Here is a 16,303-nt window from a genome sequence, read left to right as displayed (position 1 = left end):
ACTAATATAGGGACAGTTGTGCCGTATGTTTGATTTTTTTGCGCTAAGAGCCGAATGACAGTTCACTTTTCACACCACTTTTAGCGACGCGTTGGTCGCAGTAATTGAGAGTTTGTTTAGATTAGTTTTTAGCTAAACCATGATTGTCTTCTCTCAATTCACACCGAATATTAGCTAGCGCACTAAAATGGTTTATATTTTCATCGCTACGCATCGCTGTTATCTGCAAACTAATGGCAAAGCTGATTAATGTCTAATGCTTATACTTTCCATTCATTGTATTTCTCAATTAGACAACGTTTGGCTGCTTATCGCTATGTAGTACCACAACTCATTTATGATGTCTAGCACGTTGCATTCGGATGACCAAGTTAAATATTTCACTTTCTCGAATTTTCTCCTACAGTTATTATAGTTGTATTTTCTTTTATAAGCTCTGTCAACTTTGGTATGGCCGCACCCACATTTTTAGAGTATCGTCCAATCATCCAAAAGAAAAGTAAACGGCATTTGATTTTATTAACTTCAATTTATTCTTTATTGTTACGGCTCATTAACAGTAACGAAACTGCTTATTCCCGAGTAGACGGTCAGTTAGACACCCTTTCACAAACGAACTTTTGTTTCCATTCACAATTTGCATCGAACCAAGCAACAGCATCCCGACGACCGATATCAAGACAATTTTCGTTTCCTCCATAATTATTTGGTTCTCCGGGGAACCAATTTGTGTAACCTGTTCCGTAGTAAACAGGTTGCCCACTGGATATCCACACATATGCCCCTTCGTGACCGAGATCCGTGCCACCGATCCACCAAGGTTCTGTAGTAGTATCTGTAGCCTGAATTGCTTCCTTTATTAGTTGACTATCGGCGCTGCTAGTAACTGTAGCAAGACGTAAACCAAGGGCCAGACATCGTCTCCATGCTTCGAAGAACGATAGCATTTCGTTTTGTGGGACGTACTGTTTGGATTTTTGGTGGCACCCTGTTATAGAAAGAAATATGTAACACTGTTAAATTCGTTCATCGCATTTTGTGAAGTAATGCACTTTACTAAAGTTTTCCAATTTGATATGTATGAAAAATTGTCTCGTTACCTGCCGCAAACGAAGATCCGCTGTGATCGGTAGGCGATGAATGTGCTATAGCAAAGTAAATAACGACGCAAGTTAGTCCTAGCAAGCACTTGATATTTAGGGAAGCCATGACCGCCTTCTCACAGCTCAGTAAGCACACTGAAATCACTTTTGCTCTCATTATTTGCTTTTAAAGTGCTCATACAGTGGTCGGAATAAGCCAGAAATCACATATGAGATGGTAAAACCCGAAACAGTCAAAATTTCCATGATCGCTCATACCTTATCAAGGCCCCAATTTATCAAGGCCGTGCGAACATACGCACGCATAACCGCATAATGATTCTTAACTGTAATCATCTTACGAATGTCGAAAATTGGTGTCTTATCTGCACATGTGAATGTCGGAGTATGATGAAAAAATAATACAATCATCGAAATTCGTCTGCGGATAATATACACTCCATCCAATTTCTATATTGTCCGTATACACTCCGACTAAAAATATTCAAGATTAAATCTACTAAATAACTTTCATCTACTGTAAGATAATAAGAGGTATCAGATAATAAGAGGCTATAAGATAATAAGATTTCATCTACTAAATAAGTGGCATGTCCAGTCTTGCTAGTTCTAGGCGGTTCGATTGGTTTATTGCAGTTAGATTTTGGCGAATTATTAATCGTTTTATATCAGAGCTAGTAAGCTAAACCGTGAGGATGGTCTCCTTGCAAACTGAGAGACCGCGCCCCAGTAATCTACACAAATTTGACTTCAGTTTCACAGCTTTTCAGTGGTCTTTCATTGACGTAAATTATTTTCAAAGAATTCGCTGCAAAGTTGCGTAATTTGGTAGAACCCGCAACATGTTTCTGATTGCTGTGTTTGATCGTTCTCACGTGATGCTACGTTTCGCTGATTTGCAACCTGTGGTAGCCGGTACGACTGAATGGACAACCTCTTATCCTCTGCTTGACTACTCTTACGGGTGATCTTGTTAACCGCAACAAAAATAACCCCTGCAAATGCAGCTAATCTCCACGAGGAGATAGCACTGTGAATATTTTATTTAATCTATGTGTAGAACATATTCTACATGAGTAATGGAATTGGTGGAATTCACGTCACTACGTCATATGGTTCACAGTTTTCATTGTCAAACACATCTTATCGCCAACCTATGGTATTCACTTAACCAGCCTGTTTTTGGGCCGAAAATTCGATTGCCGGATTTACCGAATCTTCTCATGACGGCGATCACAACAATTATCAGTGGGCTTTCCAGGCCGCTCTGAAGGAAACGACGACAAAAGGCGACTACAACCATTCCATAAGTACGAAGCAGTACGTGGTACATAATGAGAAAAGTGTAAATTTCTTCGAAGCATGGAGACTTTGCCTAGCGCATGGATATCGACTTGCCACAATCACCAGTGAAGCAGACACTGAAGCAGTAAAAGCGGCAATCAAGACTACAAACTATTTCGAAGGTCCTTGGTGGATCGGTGCAACTGATTTCGCTAGAGAAGGCGTTTTTACCTGGATCTACACTAATAAGCCTGTTGGCCACGAAACAGGCTACTTCAATTTCTATCCAGGAGAGCCAAATAACAGCTTAGACAGTGAAAATTGCCTAGAAATCTGGGGCCTATCTGTAAATGTTACTTGGAACGATATGTTTTGCGATACGAAAAGGAGATACATTTGCGAAAAGATTGTTTAACAGCAGAAACGCGAACTAAAACTAAAGCTATGTGATTGTCATTAGTATACGTGTTACAATTAAAATTAGTGTTAAAATAAAAAAAGGTTGGTATTATGATTAATAACTTGTAAGTATTTTTGTTTTATTGTTTGTTCTTTTAATTGTACTGTTCAGGAAATTGCAAATATTAAGTAGTTTTTTTTTAATATTAAAATATTTATACACTTTTTTTTATTTAGTTTTTTTTAGCATCGATGGTAAAAAAAAACTTATAATAACAAGTTTGGTGATGAACGGTCTGGTAGATTCTGCGTGATTCGCAAAAAAAAAACATACACCGTAAGGACTTATTTTTAATAATAAGATTTGAATAGTTTAGCAAAATGATATTGTAGTAATGATATTACTCTGGCTTCATCTATATTGCAACGAGAATTGCACAGAGCTATAAAAGATTTTCGTAACGGTTACTACCAATAAAAATCAATTGTCTTTACAGACATCTGTCGTACGGGTTCCAGTACGATGAAAGAGCAATTTGCGAGGCAGATATTCTAAGCTATCGGCTGAGAAATTAAATCACAGCCCACCCTTTTGAATATGGAAGAAATCTCCGGCAACAAAACAAGGAATATAAGTACAATAATTAAAACGAAAAAAGAGGACATGCAAGGACAAGGACATTTCGCTTCAATTTTCCACGTGTGGTCAGGTCGCTCTCGCTTACATTCTACTGTTAAGGGGCCGCTAAGGGGCTCCTAAGCGGTCAATTTGCATCTGCCATGAGCAAAATGGGGGTCTCTTAGACATCAAAGCGCCACATTGCATACGCCACGAATCGAAAGCTCTAATTTTTAACCTGGAGGTATACAATTTCAATGCATGCTTTTAGGCGGAGATCGTGTGAAGCTTTGTTTGAATCGTTCGTTTTTTTTTATCTATTTACTGAACCGAAACCGAAAACTGTAAAAGGAGAAATAAAAACTGTAAAAGGAAAATAAAAACGATTATTGCTTAAGGATTATTTTAAAAGGTTTAGAACCAATCGTCTATAATAAAGCAACTGTTAAAAGATGGATCCAAGCCGAAGCGGCATGTGAGTTGCTTCGCCTTTCTGTTACGAATTGTTGAGGGTTACACTAAAAGAACTCGAGAGATAATGCATGTTAAGAAGGGAAAGATCTTCTTGTCCAAATTTCAAAAACCAATTGTAAGGGTATTAGTATTAGATGGGTGGTGGTAATAGTAAGAGTAGGATAATTAGTGAATAAAGAGGAGTCTGTTAAGAACCACCAAGCTGTAAAGACTTCTTTGATATTTTTCGAGTGGTATCTCTTTGAAACCAGAAGGACAAATCGTTTACACAATACATTATTGACTTTGGCAAAACTTATTTGTCTCAAACTTGGGTTGAATAATCAACGATGCATGCAGTGGTTGTTTAGCAGAATTTTGCGTTCCGTCAGTGATAGTAGAACCGATACAAGAGTGAGTCTCGGTGAAGCGATTGATCTAGAGCTGCGAGGATTATTATCGTAGGTGTGAATGTAGTGCTAACAATCAGCATATATTATTTGATTCCTTATCGAGCTAATGGCTGGAGATTACAGTTTCAGCGGAGCAAATCAACAACGACTGGTGATTATTTCAATATTTGGAACGTGAAATTTTTGTGATAGATCACGTAATCGTCAGGAAGATGCCAACATTGCCTCAGATCACTATCAGGATGGCTTTGAAATTCGCTGCCTTTGGCTGGCTTGGGCAAACTAGAAACGATTTGACATACAGTACCGAAAAAAAGTTTATCCACCCCTGTATGAATTTAACGTTTTGGCTATTTTCTCCGAACATCTTCGTCAAGAAATTAAAAATCGCATATCAATAGATTCGTTTTTTTATTCTTCTGCATAACTGCATCCTTGAAATGGAGAGAAAAAAATCTTATTTAATTATTTTGAAGAGAAAACCATACGATTCTATGCAATTCCATACATTTTTTTATATGGGGTGGATAAACTTTTTTTGCGTGTTTTTCGTATCTTACTCGACTATTTTTGTAATATCTTTTTTTTCTAGTGGGTCTTTTGAAAAAAAAAGTGAAAAGCAAAATAATGAAGAATGAAAACCGAAACTATTGATATACGAATTTTGATTTTTGGACTTAGTTGTTTGGAGAAAACAGCCAAAACGTTAAATTCATGCAAGGGTGGATAAACTTTTTTTTCATACTGTACCATGACAAGAACATGCATCAACACTAGATCTCACTGAATTAGAAAACATGAAAACAGAATGGCTTAATATGGGGATGTGATAAGAAACGGTTAACTGATAATATTGAATTCCTTACAACGAAGCTAAATAGTTTGAAACATGAGTTTTTCAGTTGTTTTTCTGATAAATATTCAATTCATTTCCATTTTTATTGTAAAGTGTCATCAGTGCGCTATTTTATGATAAGGAACCATCAATCAATTCTACACCCAGAAATCAGTTGAATCAGAAAGAAGTTGCGGAAGGTATGTATAGGACGCCAGGAATCGCATTGAATCTGTGATACCTGGCTGAGCGTTGATATGTTACATTTTCCCCGTTTCACTACATATTACGGTAACTACCGTACAGTCAGAAGGTCATCATATCACGATAAAATACTCCAAACGAAGCTATCATCTAAAATTATCCACTTTCGAGTTTATATTTCGCCTGTATCATTTTATACAATTCTTGTAGCACTTGATAACTGCTTTTAGTACATCCCAAAACAAAGCTGCTGGCGCACTCGGGCAGCCGTTAGACGGATCCAAATGTCTCGAATTCATCGACCAATCGATCGATGTCAAATTGTCTCATTACATTTATATACAAACACTCGACGTCCTTGCCTGTTTGTAGTTGGAACATGAATGGAAACTCTAAACCTCTAATAGGTATGACTATCTGGTAAGAGTGACAATGGTACAAGGGAAAAGGGACTAAGGGGTTTGGCAATGGAAGGTGAGCTTTGATCAGCTCGAAAAGGAAAAGACGGACGGGGACTGTTTCACTGGCTTTGTGCCCTTCAACAGGGAACCCGAAACCCGGATGGAGCTCTTAGCTTAACAAGGTAACGATTAAAAATCACTTTCTGATGGGCATGAATCGAAAACGGGGCTGAGGATTATCCGGATCATCATCATGGCTCTACGGAGCGTTCTAGTCTTATTACACTGCGAGAGTGGACATCGATGTCCGGTGGGGTCGGAATGCAGCCACTACAACCCGAACGCTCTCCTAGTACTTGTATCCACCGGCGTTGGCACCTCCCTGTCCTGGACCCTCTGGGTACTTGGCTTCGCCTTCGTATGACACCTGAAACAACGAATTTCAACCAAAACCCAAATATTACATTCCAGTTGACGTCTTCTGGGTCGGATCTGTAACGGATGACGCACCTCAGCGTTGTAACCGTTCTTCCAATCGGCGGTGTAGCGCACAATCTGGGTTCGGCCATCGGGAAGCTGCACACGGTACTCGCCACGCGTTACATCCCCATCGCTGACAGCCTTGTGCGAGTAATCGTTCTGGGTCTCGATATCGTTCACGTTGTACTGGAAATCGAACGGCATACCCGGCTCGTGATGATGCTGCAGGCACAGGGAGTGAGGGAGAGAGAAAAGTTATCATCAGGATGTCGATCATCATTTATGCTCGAATAATTGTGTGGCGGTGATTGGCCCAATACAAACATCATCCGTCGCTGGTGGCGGTCCGTACGAGGGTGCCGGTCGTCCGGGGGTGGGCTGCGGGGGGCGAGGCTGCGGCTGTGGCGACGATGGGAATGGCTGGTTGGGCTTGTCATAAGCGTAGCCCTTGTCGGGCGGCAGGTACTGGTTGTTCTGTGCTAGCGTCTGATCGACAATCACGACGACGCAAAGACACACGGCAAGAACCTTTTTTTTTTTGAATGGGATGAAAAAGAGGAACACGATTCCCATGTTAACAACGGGCGAAATAATCACTGCTGCAATGGATTGCACTCCGAAATAAATTGTCTTCAATTGAATTTAATATACCCAACATGCCCGACCCCCAATACAATCCAATCCAATAGTAGAACCATTCTCAATCTTGTATTTGCATTACGGTTTCGCGGCAAACATTCCGCCACTAGCTGGCCGAGCCCCTCTCATGATCGTCCGTACCGTTCGGGTCGGTGATGAAATCATTAAACACAGAAACACAATGACCTATTGTGCGGTGGTTCAAGCGTCGCGGGACTAGCACGTCCCCAGACGAAAGACGACTCCAACCACGGCTGGAACGATCGTCATCGGAAGACCGAGCGACTCGATCATCTGCCCTATTTGCAGAGACATCGGAATGGCAACGACGACGACGACCACGACGACGACGACGACGATGGATGGTAAGTGTATCACCGTTCCGTAGCATTAGCGAAGGGAGAAACAACTTCTTGCTCCATGCTGTGCCTTCCATCGAACCTCTAGCCACGCAAGTGATGCCATCCAAAGCATTCAAACGTCATGTATCAGCTTCTTGCTACGCGATTGCAGACTTGTTCTTCAGAGTTGGCTATCAAATCCCTGTGCCCATCGATGTTTACACACACTGTTGTTGTTACGCATTACATTTTGATTCCGGAAACACGCATAAACTGGTAGCTGGTTAGTGCCACATTAAAGTCAAATAGGCGTAACATCAATTAGAAACACGCGTAGTTAGTAGTGTATCATTAAAATCATCGCACAAGTACAAACTGCCATTCATTTCGAGTGTAGCAGCTATCGAGCGAACATAACTGGATTCAGTTATGGCTATGTGTTTAGTGCGAACGGTTCAAATGTATGGCTTGGTTGGCCTTTTACTCATTACCAGCATTATCTGTCAAAAGCCGATCCAACGGGAGTCAACCTATAAAATTCAAATAACCAAATTCGTGTGTATCGACATGCCGTACCAGCGCACGCTGATACATTACTGTAAAACGATATTGCGTCGCAATCAACCGACGATCCTTTCCCTGTACCTAACTGTTCCCGAAGTCGTAAACTATATGAACATCACCGTCTTGGCAGAATACAAATTCGCTATCTTTCGGCCATTCTTGTTCGATGCTCAGGTAGAGGGTTGTGAGTTCTTGAGGGCGAAAACGCGTGATCCTGCCTCGGAGGTTATCTACAAAAACATATTCGAAAATTTACCGAGCTTAGCGACACCGTGTCCACATGGAGTAAGTATCTATGGTAATATTGATAGTTACAGTGTATTGAGGTATATGTGAGAGTCAATTTCAATTAATACTGTATTCTCTCGTCTAAGAATCGATCTTATCACATCAATCACTGGATGGACACGAAAAACTTGCCAACATCTGTACCAGCGGGTGATTATCGAATCACGACGACCTTTGCATTCAAGGACGGCGTAACTATTTTAAAAGTGCAGACTTTCGCTACCGTCCGGAAGAAAGGGATCTTTCGATCAATGATTGATTGGTAATGTGTCAATTCAGAAGCGACTAAAATCCAACAAATAAACATAAGCAGTATGATCATGGCATAGTGTTGAAGCAAAATATCGCAAAATATGTAAAATCTTCACAAGTAGAACTAATAAATCATTGATTCCTGTACTTGGAAGAGCGATAACAAATAAAAACTGTTAAGTCTCGGCTGTTAAAGGAAAAACCATGATAAATTATAACAGCATTTATTTTTTCACCCATATTATGGCAATACTTTAATAGGAGTGTTTTTATAAGTTAATAAATGTTTTCTGGATTTTAAGGAATGGCCCCTTCAAGCATTTATATCAATGAAAACTTGGACATTTGGACACTCTCGCGCAAGAAACATGAACGAACTGTTGTTAGAATTGAATTTGTATGTTGAATATAGTAAAAACACGTCATCGTTGACGCTCAATTGATGCGAAATTATGTGCTTGATAAGTGACGAAATAAATGAAACGAAACAAACAATTTTTTTAATAATGGAAATACACAAGTGAATGCCAAGTTTGACCATTGATAGTGGTGTAAACTATTTCTATCAAGTAATGTTCTGGAAGCACTCAAACAAAATGGTGATGAGGCAATAACCACTTGCAAGTCAAATAAGCGTAACATCAATTAACAATACGCGTAATGCGTAGGGTATCATTCTAATGGTCTCCCAAGTACAAACTACAAAATAAAACAATCAGAAATCATTCCATTCATTTCGGGTGAAGCAGCTGTCGAGCAGATTTAGATGTAGTTATGTATCTAGTGAGATCGGTTCAAATGTATGGTCTGTTTGGCCTTCTAGTGATTGGTTACATTAACTGTCAGAGCCCCAGTCCGGAGGAATTTAATTATAACATAAAAATAACTAAGTTTTTGTGTCTCGATACACCGTATCAGCGCACGTTGCTACATTATTGTAAAACCATATTGCGCCGCAACCAACCGACGATGCTTTCCCTATACGCAACTGTTCCCGAAGTCGTTAATTATATGACCGTCACAGTCGCGGTCGATTACAAATTCTCTACCTATCAGCCGATGTTGTTCGATACTAAGGTAGAGGGTTGTGAGTTCTTGAGGGCGAAAACGCATGATCCCGCCTCGGAGATTATCTACAAAAATATATTCGAAAATCTACCGGACTTTGCGACACCGTGTCCACATGGAGTAAGTATCTAGCATGATTGTAATCGTTACGGTGTAGGTGTGATAGTCGGACATCTCAACTAATAATGTATTCTCTTGTTTAAGAATCGGTCTTATCACATCAATCACTGGATAGAGACGAAAAACTTGCCTTCATCAGTGCCAGCGGGCGATTATCGAATAACTACAACCTTTGCATTCAAGGACGGCGTAACCATTATAAAGATTCAGACTTTCCTAACCGTCAGGAAAAGGGGAATCTTTCGGTCAATGATCGAATGGTGACTTGATCGGCAACTAAAACCCATCTGCAACAATTTAGCAATAGCAGTATGATATCTTCATTATGTAGAAGCCCAAGCTCCTCAAACATGAATAATTTTCTCAAAAAGAATCAATAAACAAATGGTTGGAAAACTTCTGTAATTGAATGTTTAGACGTAATTTAATTACTCCAAAGAAATAGAATCTGTTATGCCACCGGTATTTAGATAACAACCAGCACAAGTAATAAGAACTGTCTTGATACCTGGGCCTATAGTATGATCATTGTATAAAAAGAGAGTTTATATTGTAAAAAATATGAACATGAAACCTTACACACTTGATGTTGTCCCGAGCGCAAGACGCATGACCGATGTTTCAACTAAAATCTGTTGCTAAGATTCGATTTGTATGCTGAATGTAGTAAGAAAGCGTAATCGCTGTTTTTGAAATAAGCTAAAACAAAAATAATCAGTTAGGATCTTTTATGCCACTTGGTTAGAGGTGAAGATTATCTTTAAAAAAATTATGTTCTGGAATCATCTATGCACGCAAAACTGGTGACGTTATTGCGACATGAAAGCCAAATAAGCGTAACATCGAGAACCAAAACTCGTAATGCGTAGGGTATCATTCTAATGACCTCACAAGTACAAACTATAAAATAAAACAATGAGAAAGCAATCCATTCATTTCGCGTGAAGTAACTGTAGAGCAAACAAAACTAGATTTAGTCGCGGTTATGTATCTAGTGAGATCGATTCAATCGTATGGCTTGATTGGCCTTCTAGTGATTAGTAGCATTATCTGTGAAAGGCCGACTCCGCAGGAGTCAAGGTATACTATAAAAATATCAAAATTTGTGTGTCTCGATACACCGTACCAGCGCACGTTGATACATTACTGTAGAACCATATTGCGCCGCAACCAACCGACGATGCTTTCCCTATACGCAACTCTTCCGGAAGTCGTAAACTATATGAACATCACAGTCGTGGCAGAATACAAATTCGCCACCTATCGGCCGTTGTTGTTCGATGCTCAGGTAGAGGGATGTGAGTTCTTGAGGGCGAAAACGCGTGACCCCGCATCGGAGATGGTCTACAAAAATATATTCCAAAACCTTCCGGACTTTGCGACACCATGTCCACATGGAGTAGGTATCGTCATTGTGACAGGTTACAGCATGACATCAGTGGCAGCAGAGTGTCTCATCTAATAATGTATTCTCTTGTCTAAGAATCGTTCTTATCGCGTCAATTACTGGATGGACACGAAAAACTTGCCAGCATCTGTACCAGCGGGCGATTATCGAATAACTACGACCTTTGCCTTCAAGGACGGCGTGACTATTATAAAGATCGCGTCCTACGTTACCGTCAGGAAAAGGGGAATCTTTCGGTCAATGATCGAATGGTGATGATGAGCGGCAGCCAACAGCTTCAACATATGAGCAGAATCAATATAATACTTTTATTGCGTAATAGCCCGAGCTTCTGAACATGAAAAATCGTCTCAAGTAGAACTAATAAAATATTGATTAGAGAAAACCTGGATAAAAAGGAAGCTATTTTCCAATTTTGGCAATAGCATCGTTAATAATATCCGTTTATGTGGAACTAACATTGTTGCATTCAAAAAGTAATTAAAAAAGGTAGAGTACGTTGTTGTTTCATAATTTAAAATCTTCTGAGTTCATTAGTATTCGAATAACCTCTAACGATTGAAACACGATTGGGCTCAGAAAAGATAATGAATTGTTTTAATTCAATTGGCGATCGCTAGTGATTAAGTTTCAAGAATGATGAAACGGTTCCTAACAACGTCTATAACTGCATATTACACCACGTTAGAACTATTCGGTTCCGGTACGCGTATACGCAGAATGCTGCAATACAATCCTCATCGCTGAGGTCGCGATCGCGATCTCAACGGAGCTGAACTTTTGTGACTTAACGATCTGCTCCTAGCATCTAACGTAGAGCCCTAGTGCATCCGCGGGTTCAAGTCTAATGTATTCCATACTGCACCGTGCAGTTCGTGAGCGGTGTGCCAAAGCACGATCCTCACTCAACCACCATCGGATGACATTGCATTCCTGGCTAAATATAGGCACCAAGTAGCCCGCTATACCACTTTGATGCGCGTGACAGGTGTCTACGGGGATATATTTGTGTTTGCTGATGTATTAAATCCATAGTTCAAGCGAACGAAACGAAGCGAAAGTTGAAGCAGTAATGGAGAGCAACGGTTATACTTCTACTATGGAGCTATATTTTGGTATTATTCTAATAATCGTTGTATCTAATTGTCTACAATTTGTCATGATCTCTACTCTACTCTTTCAGAAACAAGAGAGTAATTGGGTTTTTTTTTCAACTCGCATGTAATAAACCCCTGTCAACGCTTCCAATGATAGCGATCAGGCTGGCTTACTGATTGACGGATATTATGTCCGTTTACAATTATACCATCATAAACGGTATTGCTGTAAAGCCATTAGCATCCATAAAAACCGCCCGAGGCGCTGCCACCAGACATGGTTACCGACATTAAACGTAACCGAGTGCGTCGATTGCCTGGTGGTTGGTCGGTTGGTTTTTAGATGATCACGGCTGGTCGGTTGGATTTTAAAGCCACACACACACATACACACACACACATCATTCTAATTTGATCGAAAAACAAGCCATCGGATGTGTGCCTGATCGTTACTCGTTGGAAAGTATCGCCGCCAGTGCCATATAAAGTGCATCCGTGCATCCGTCTCAGTTGCTGTTCGCCTTCTACAAGCTTTGGAGATCAGCATCGAAGCGGTGCACCCTGGAGCGGAATCGTATCACATTTCTCATCGGACCAAAACAAAGAAGCGCGTGCCTGGTGGATGGTGGAATCAATCATGTTTTGGCTTCTGTAGCACGGTTCTACATTTCCTGTGCAGTGACGTTCGTTGCGTTCGAGGCGTTGTGACGATTCGAAAGGCCCTATCCTATCGAATTTCTTTCGGTGTACAAAGGGAAACGGGCATACGTCGAGCGTGGCAAGGAAAACGAGTGAAGGTTGAGCCACGCTTCAATCCCGGACTTGTATTTCTTGATGGGTTTTCGTTGCATAATTGGTTATGAATCTCGCAGTCGTGAGCAATATGTTCTTAATGAGCTTTCAGCTTAAGCACTCCGCTATACGAGTCGCAGATAGTTTAGCTCGTTTCATTAGGTATTTTAGGGGAGGGTTTCTGTCGGATGAGGTACTTCGCTCAGGTTTTCCCTTTCAGTGTGCCTTTGGTGCTCGAGTTGTTTCAAATGAATGCGATAGAGAAGCATGACTAGAGCACATCATTTTAAGCCACTTAATATTTCCCAGCTATTTAATATTTGAGATAACAATCCATGTTTTTGAGTTCTTGGAGTTCATTCAATTTGTTCAATATAATGAAGCAAATTGTATTGTTGAATTACATGCTAGCAACATTGTTTAAACAATAAAACAACACAGCAGCATCTATTTTCTGTTGGCTCCTCAAGGTGACGGAATCGAGAAAATTCGATTATCCATCGGCGCACAATAATCATGAGATAATTTAGTTATTAGGAAGGTAATACATGGTCGCTTGGATGATGCAATGGTTTTTTGCTTCATGTTTTGTAATCTGTCATTACAGGTGATCCTCGACGTGTCAACCGCTTACTGATCACCATTCTCTGCAATTTTCCACTCTGAAGGCCATGCTGCTCGTTTCTCCTTTCTCGTTTTCTTCATTTTTGCCAATTGTTTCAAATGAAATATAAAACGGCTACATTGTAAGGAAGCAATCCGCTGACAGCTGGTACGGTGGCTGGACTGACCAATGAAAGTCTACCTCTACCGACTGCCCCGCTGCTGCCTGAAGCACGACCAAAGTGTTGCTTTGGTTCGCGAAAATGGGCTCAATAACGATGAGATAGTAGATAGTAGATCCATGAATAAATCATGGCCTTGTTGTTATCGTGGGTTTAACTTTGTGGTGACGTTCCTCGCTAGGCGAAGCGTTAAATCAACCACCTTCTGTTTTTTTTCCTTTTGTGAAAATCCGAAAACCATCACCGAACCAAACCCACCAGTTGTTGAAATACTGTGCTCGCTGATGAATTCGTTTTCCACCAACGCGATTCCAGCGTCCAGCGATTACCGACCTGTTATGAGGGGGCAAGCACTGTGCCAGTAACACGATTTGGCTCAGCTGTTTCTTATCTTGCCAACATTTTGATTTTGTTTTTTCCAGGCACCAGAGACACCGAAACCGTTCGAAAACTGTTAAGTAAGTTGAACCAGAAGAGCTGATCCATTGCGCCAATTTAGTTGCGTTCTTGTTCGCATAAATGAGTCGCGAATTCTGAGTTACTTCTCGTTCTTATGCATTCAATTCTTATGCGGAAAAAGCTTCAAGATGCTTCCGTTGACAAAGCCTGGTTTTTACTTTTGGAGAAAAACCAAAGAACACATTTTAGTGTCAATTGATGAATTCCGGCTTCCAGCATTCTAGCTATCTCTTTGGCTGTTCACTAAAGTTCTTGACACTGAGTAAAACTATTTGGTATACGCTGTCTTTTGCAGTCTGTCTTGCAAATATTGCACCACAACAATTTGCTCCGTAATTCGACCGTAACTCGACCAGTACACTACTCACCACAAACTTCATCATTTTTAGCTCGCGAAACACTGGGCTACAAAAAGTAGTATCACTGCACTAGCAAGATGCAATCCACGACTTAAGAATGATGCTGCACAGCTGCCTTCACGCACTTGACTGTCTCCGTCGGTTTTGAGGTACCGGATGTGCTCTCGAACGTATCCTGTGATGGACTACTGACTGTACGGCGGTGTAACCTGCCTTTATGCGAACCGTCGGACAGGCACTTGTCCCCTCTTCGCCCCTTGGCCGATACCGTTCTACCCCCTACTAATGCTCGACTACTACTTCGAAAGCCTCGGTAGGAACGATGGTGGGTTTTCTATTCCTTTCTGTTCGCCTTTCGGGTTGCATCGTTTCGGAAGATCACGAACCCATACTGGAAACGCAGAAAAAATAAACAATACACACACAAACTCCGACAGTCCGACGGTGCGGCTGCCGTTGGTGGTGTGCTGCCAGCCAGCCCAGCGTCTACAACACAATATCGGCTGGTAGGTGCTGCTCATCGGAAGACGCGCTCTCAGCTGTTAATATGAAGCCCTGCAGCAGCAGCAGCAGCATCAGCAGCAACAGCAGCAGCAACAGCAGTAATTGTGGTTACCATCTCCCACCATCTACCGGCACTGCAGCAGCCTGCATCCGTACACGTGAAAGGCATCATCCCCCATCGCCGACAAAGTGTTGAAGCCGAACTCCTAAAGCTCGCACACTGCTTCACCGGTGGAGCATCTCCGGCAAAGCTCACCACTCTCGCGTTCCACCAGCGACGACGACGACGACGACGTTCATTCGCGAATTTCACGTTATGGAAGGGAGAACTAGCTAGGCTTGGTGGAAACTCCTACACTCAATGAGTGGCATCGGATGAGCTACTGACTTTACTTAGTGCCGTAGGTACGGCGTGGTGGTATACTTATCCGACACAGACCGCGATGCTGCCGTCGATCAGACACGCGGTGAGCATTCCGCTAAAGCCGTTCGATCGTCGCCCGATCGTCAACACAGTTGGAAGTTGGTTCGGAATTGACGGAATTGGATGGGTGCAGCAGGTCACAAAAGGAACAGATAGCGGGTAACACTGGCGCAACCTTGTAGAAAATGTTGCGTCCTACTGGTTGATTCCAAATTCAAATTCTCGGTGAATAGCTTTGATTGGACTGCTTGTGGTTGATCAAATAATTGCTCAATTACTGTGTTACTGAGGGCATTGGTGTGCATTTTCCTCTTCAATTCTTTCTCTCACTCGGTAGAGGATCTGGAAATCTACAAGCAAACAGTATGTATAGATTAACGATTAGCGGTACAGTGTTTCACCTAAAGTCTATGATTTAAAAACATATTGTCCTATTCGCCAGGTAGGATTATCGAGATTTTATAGAATTGAGTTATTTTTTTTTTTAATAATTAAGCCAACTTTAATTCTTCGGCAAAATCGTAAAATAAATCACTTTTTCAATTTTAAAAACCTACCAATAAATTAAACAAAAATTGAACAGGACTTCTTGGAAAACCATATCATTGATTAAACCAGTATCGATTTTATGCGTCAGATGATTCTTGAGCTTGAGGAGAGCTATGGCGTACTCAAGAAAAGTGCATTGAAGACAATCTCAGAAACGAATACCATGACTGTACTTTTCCGAAAATATCCCTCAGTTATGAGCAAATATTCTTGAAAAGTTTTGCTTTAAAAGTTTTAGTTGACAATATTTTGTTTTACTTACAAGCAACTAATCAGATGAAACACTGTGAATGGTTTCATCTTAGCAATCCTCAAAAATGAAATTGAAACAAATGAAAACAACTAGAAAAATGATTAAATATCTTAGTATAAAAATGTTATAATAACCGCTGAGAACTACCAACACACATATTTCATGGCATTGCGATGGTTTGTGAGTACAGTAATTGAGAAATTATTTATT

General features: G+C 40.9%; 1 protein-coding gene across 1 annotated transcript; it reads right to left on the bottom strand.

Annotated features, from left to right (window-relative positions):
- Positions 1 to 5,467: 5,467 nt before the first annotated feature.
- LOC125954102 (pro-resilin) lies at positions 5,468 to 14,577 on the bottom strand. Its single transcript, XM_049684111.1, has 4 exons — positions 14,373 to 14,577; positions 6,516 to 6,719; positions 6,222 to 6,413; positions 5,468 to 6,138 (listed from the first exon to the last, which is right to left on the bottom strand). The coding sequence occupies exons 1-4, from the start codon at positions 14,385 to 14,387 to the stop codon at positions 6,061 to 6,063; spliced, it is 489 nt and encodes a 162-aa protein (XP_049540068.1). The 5' UTR covers positions 14,388 to 14,577; the 3' UTR covers positions 5,468 to 6,060.
- Between the last annotated feature and the right edge of the window lie 1,726 nt (positions 14,578 to 16,303).

The sequence above is a fragment of the Anopheles darlingi genome, chromosome 3 (assembly GCF_943734745.1).
Source record: "Anopheles darlingi chromosome 3, idAnoDarlMG_H_01, whole genome shotgun sequence".
Lineage (NCBI taxonomy): Eukaryota > Metazoa > Arthropoda > Insecta > Diptera > Culicidae > Anopheles > Anopheles darlingi.
This window is presented reverse-complemented; position numbering and strand designations above follow the sequence as displayed.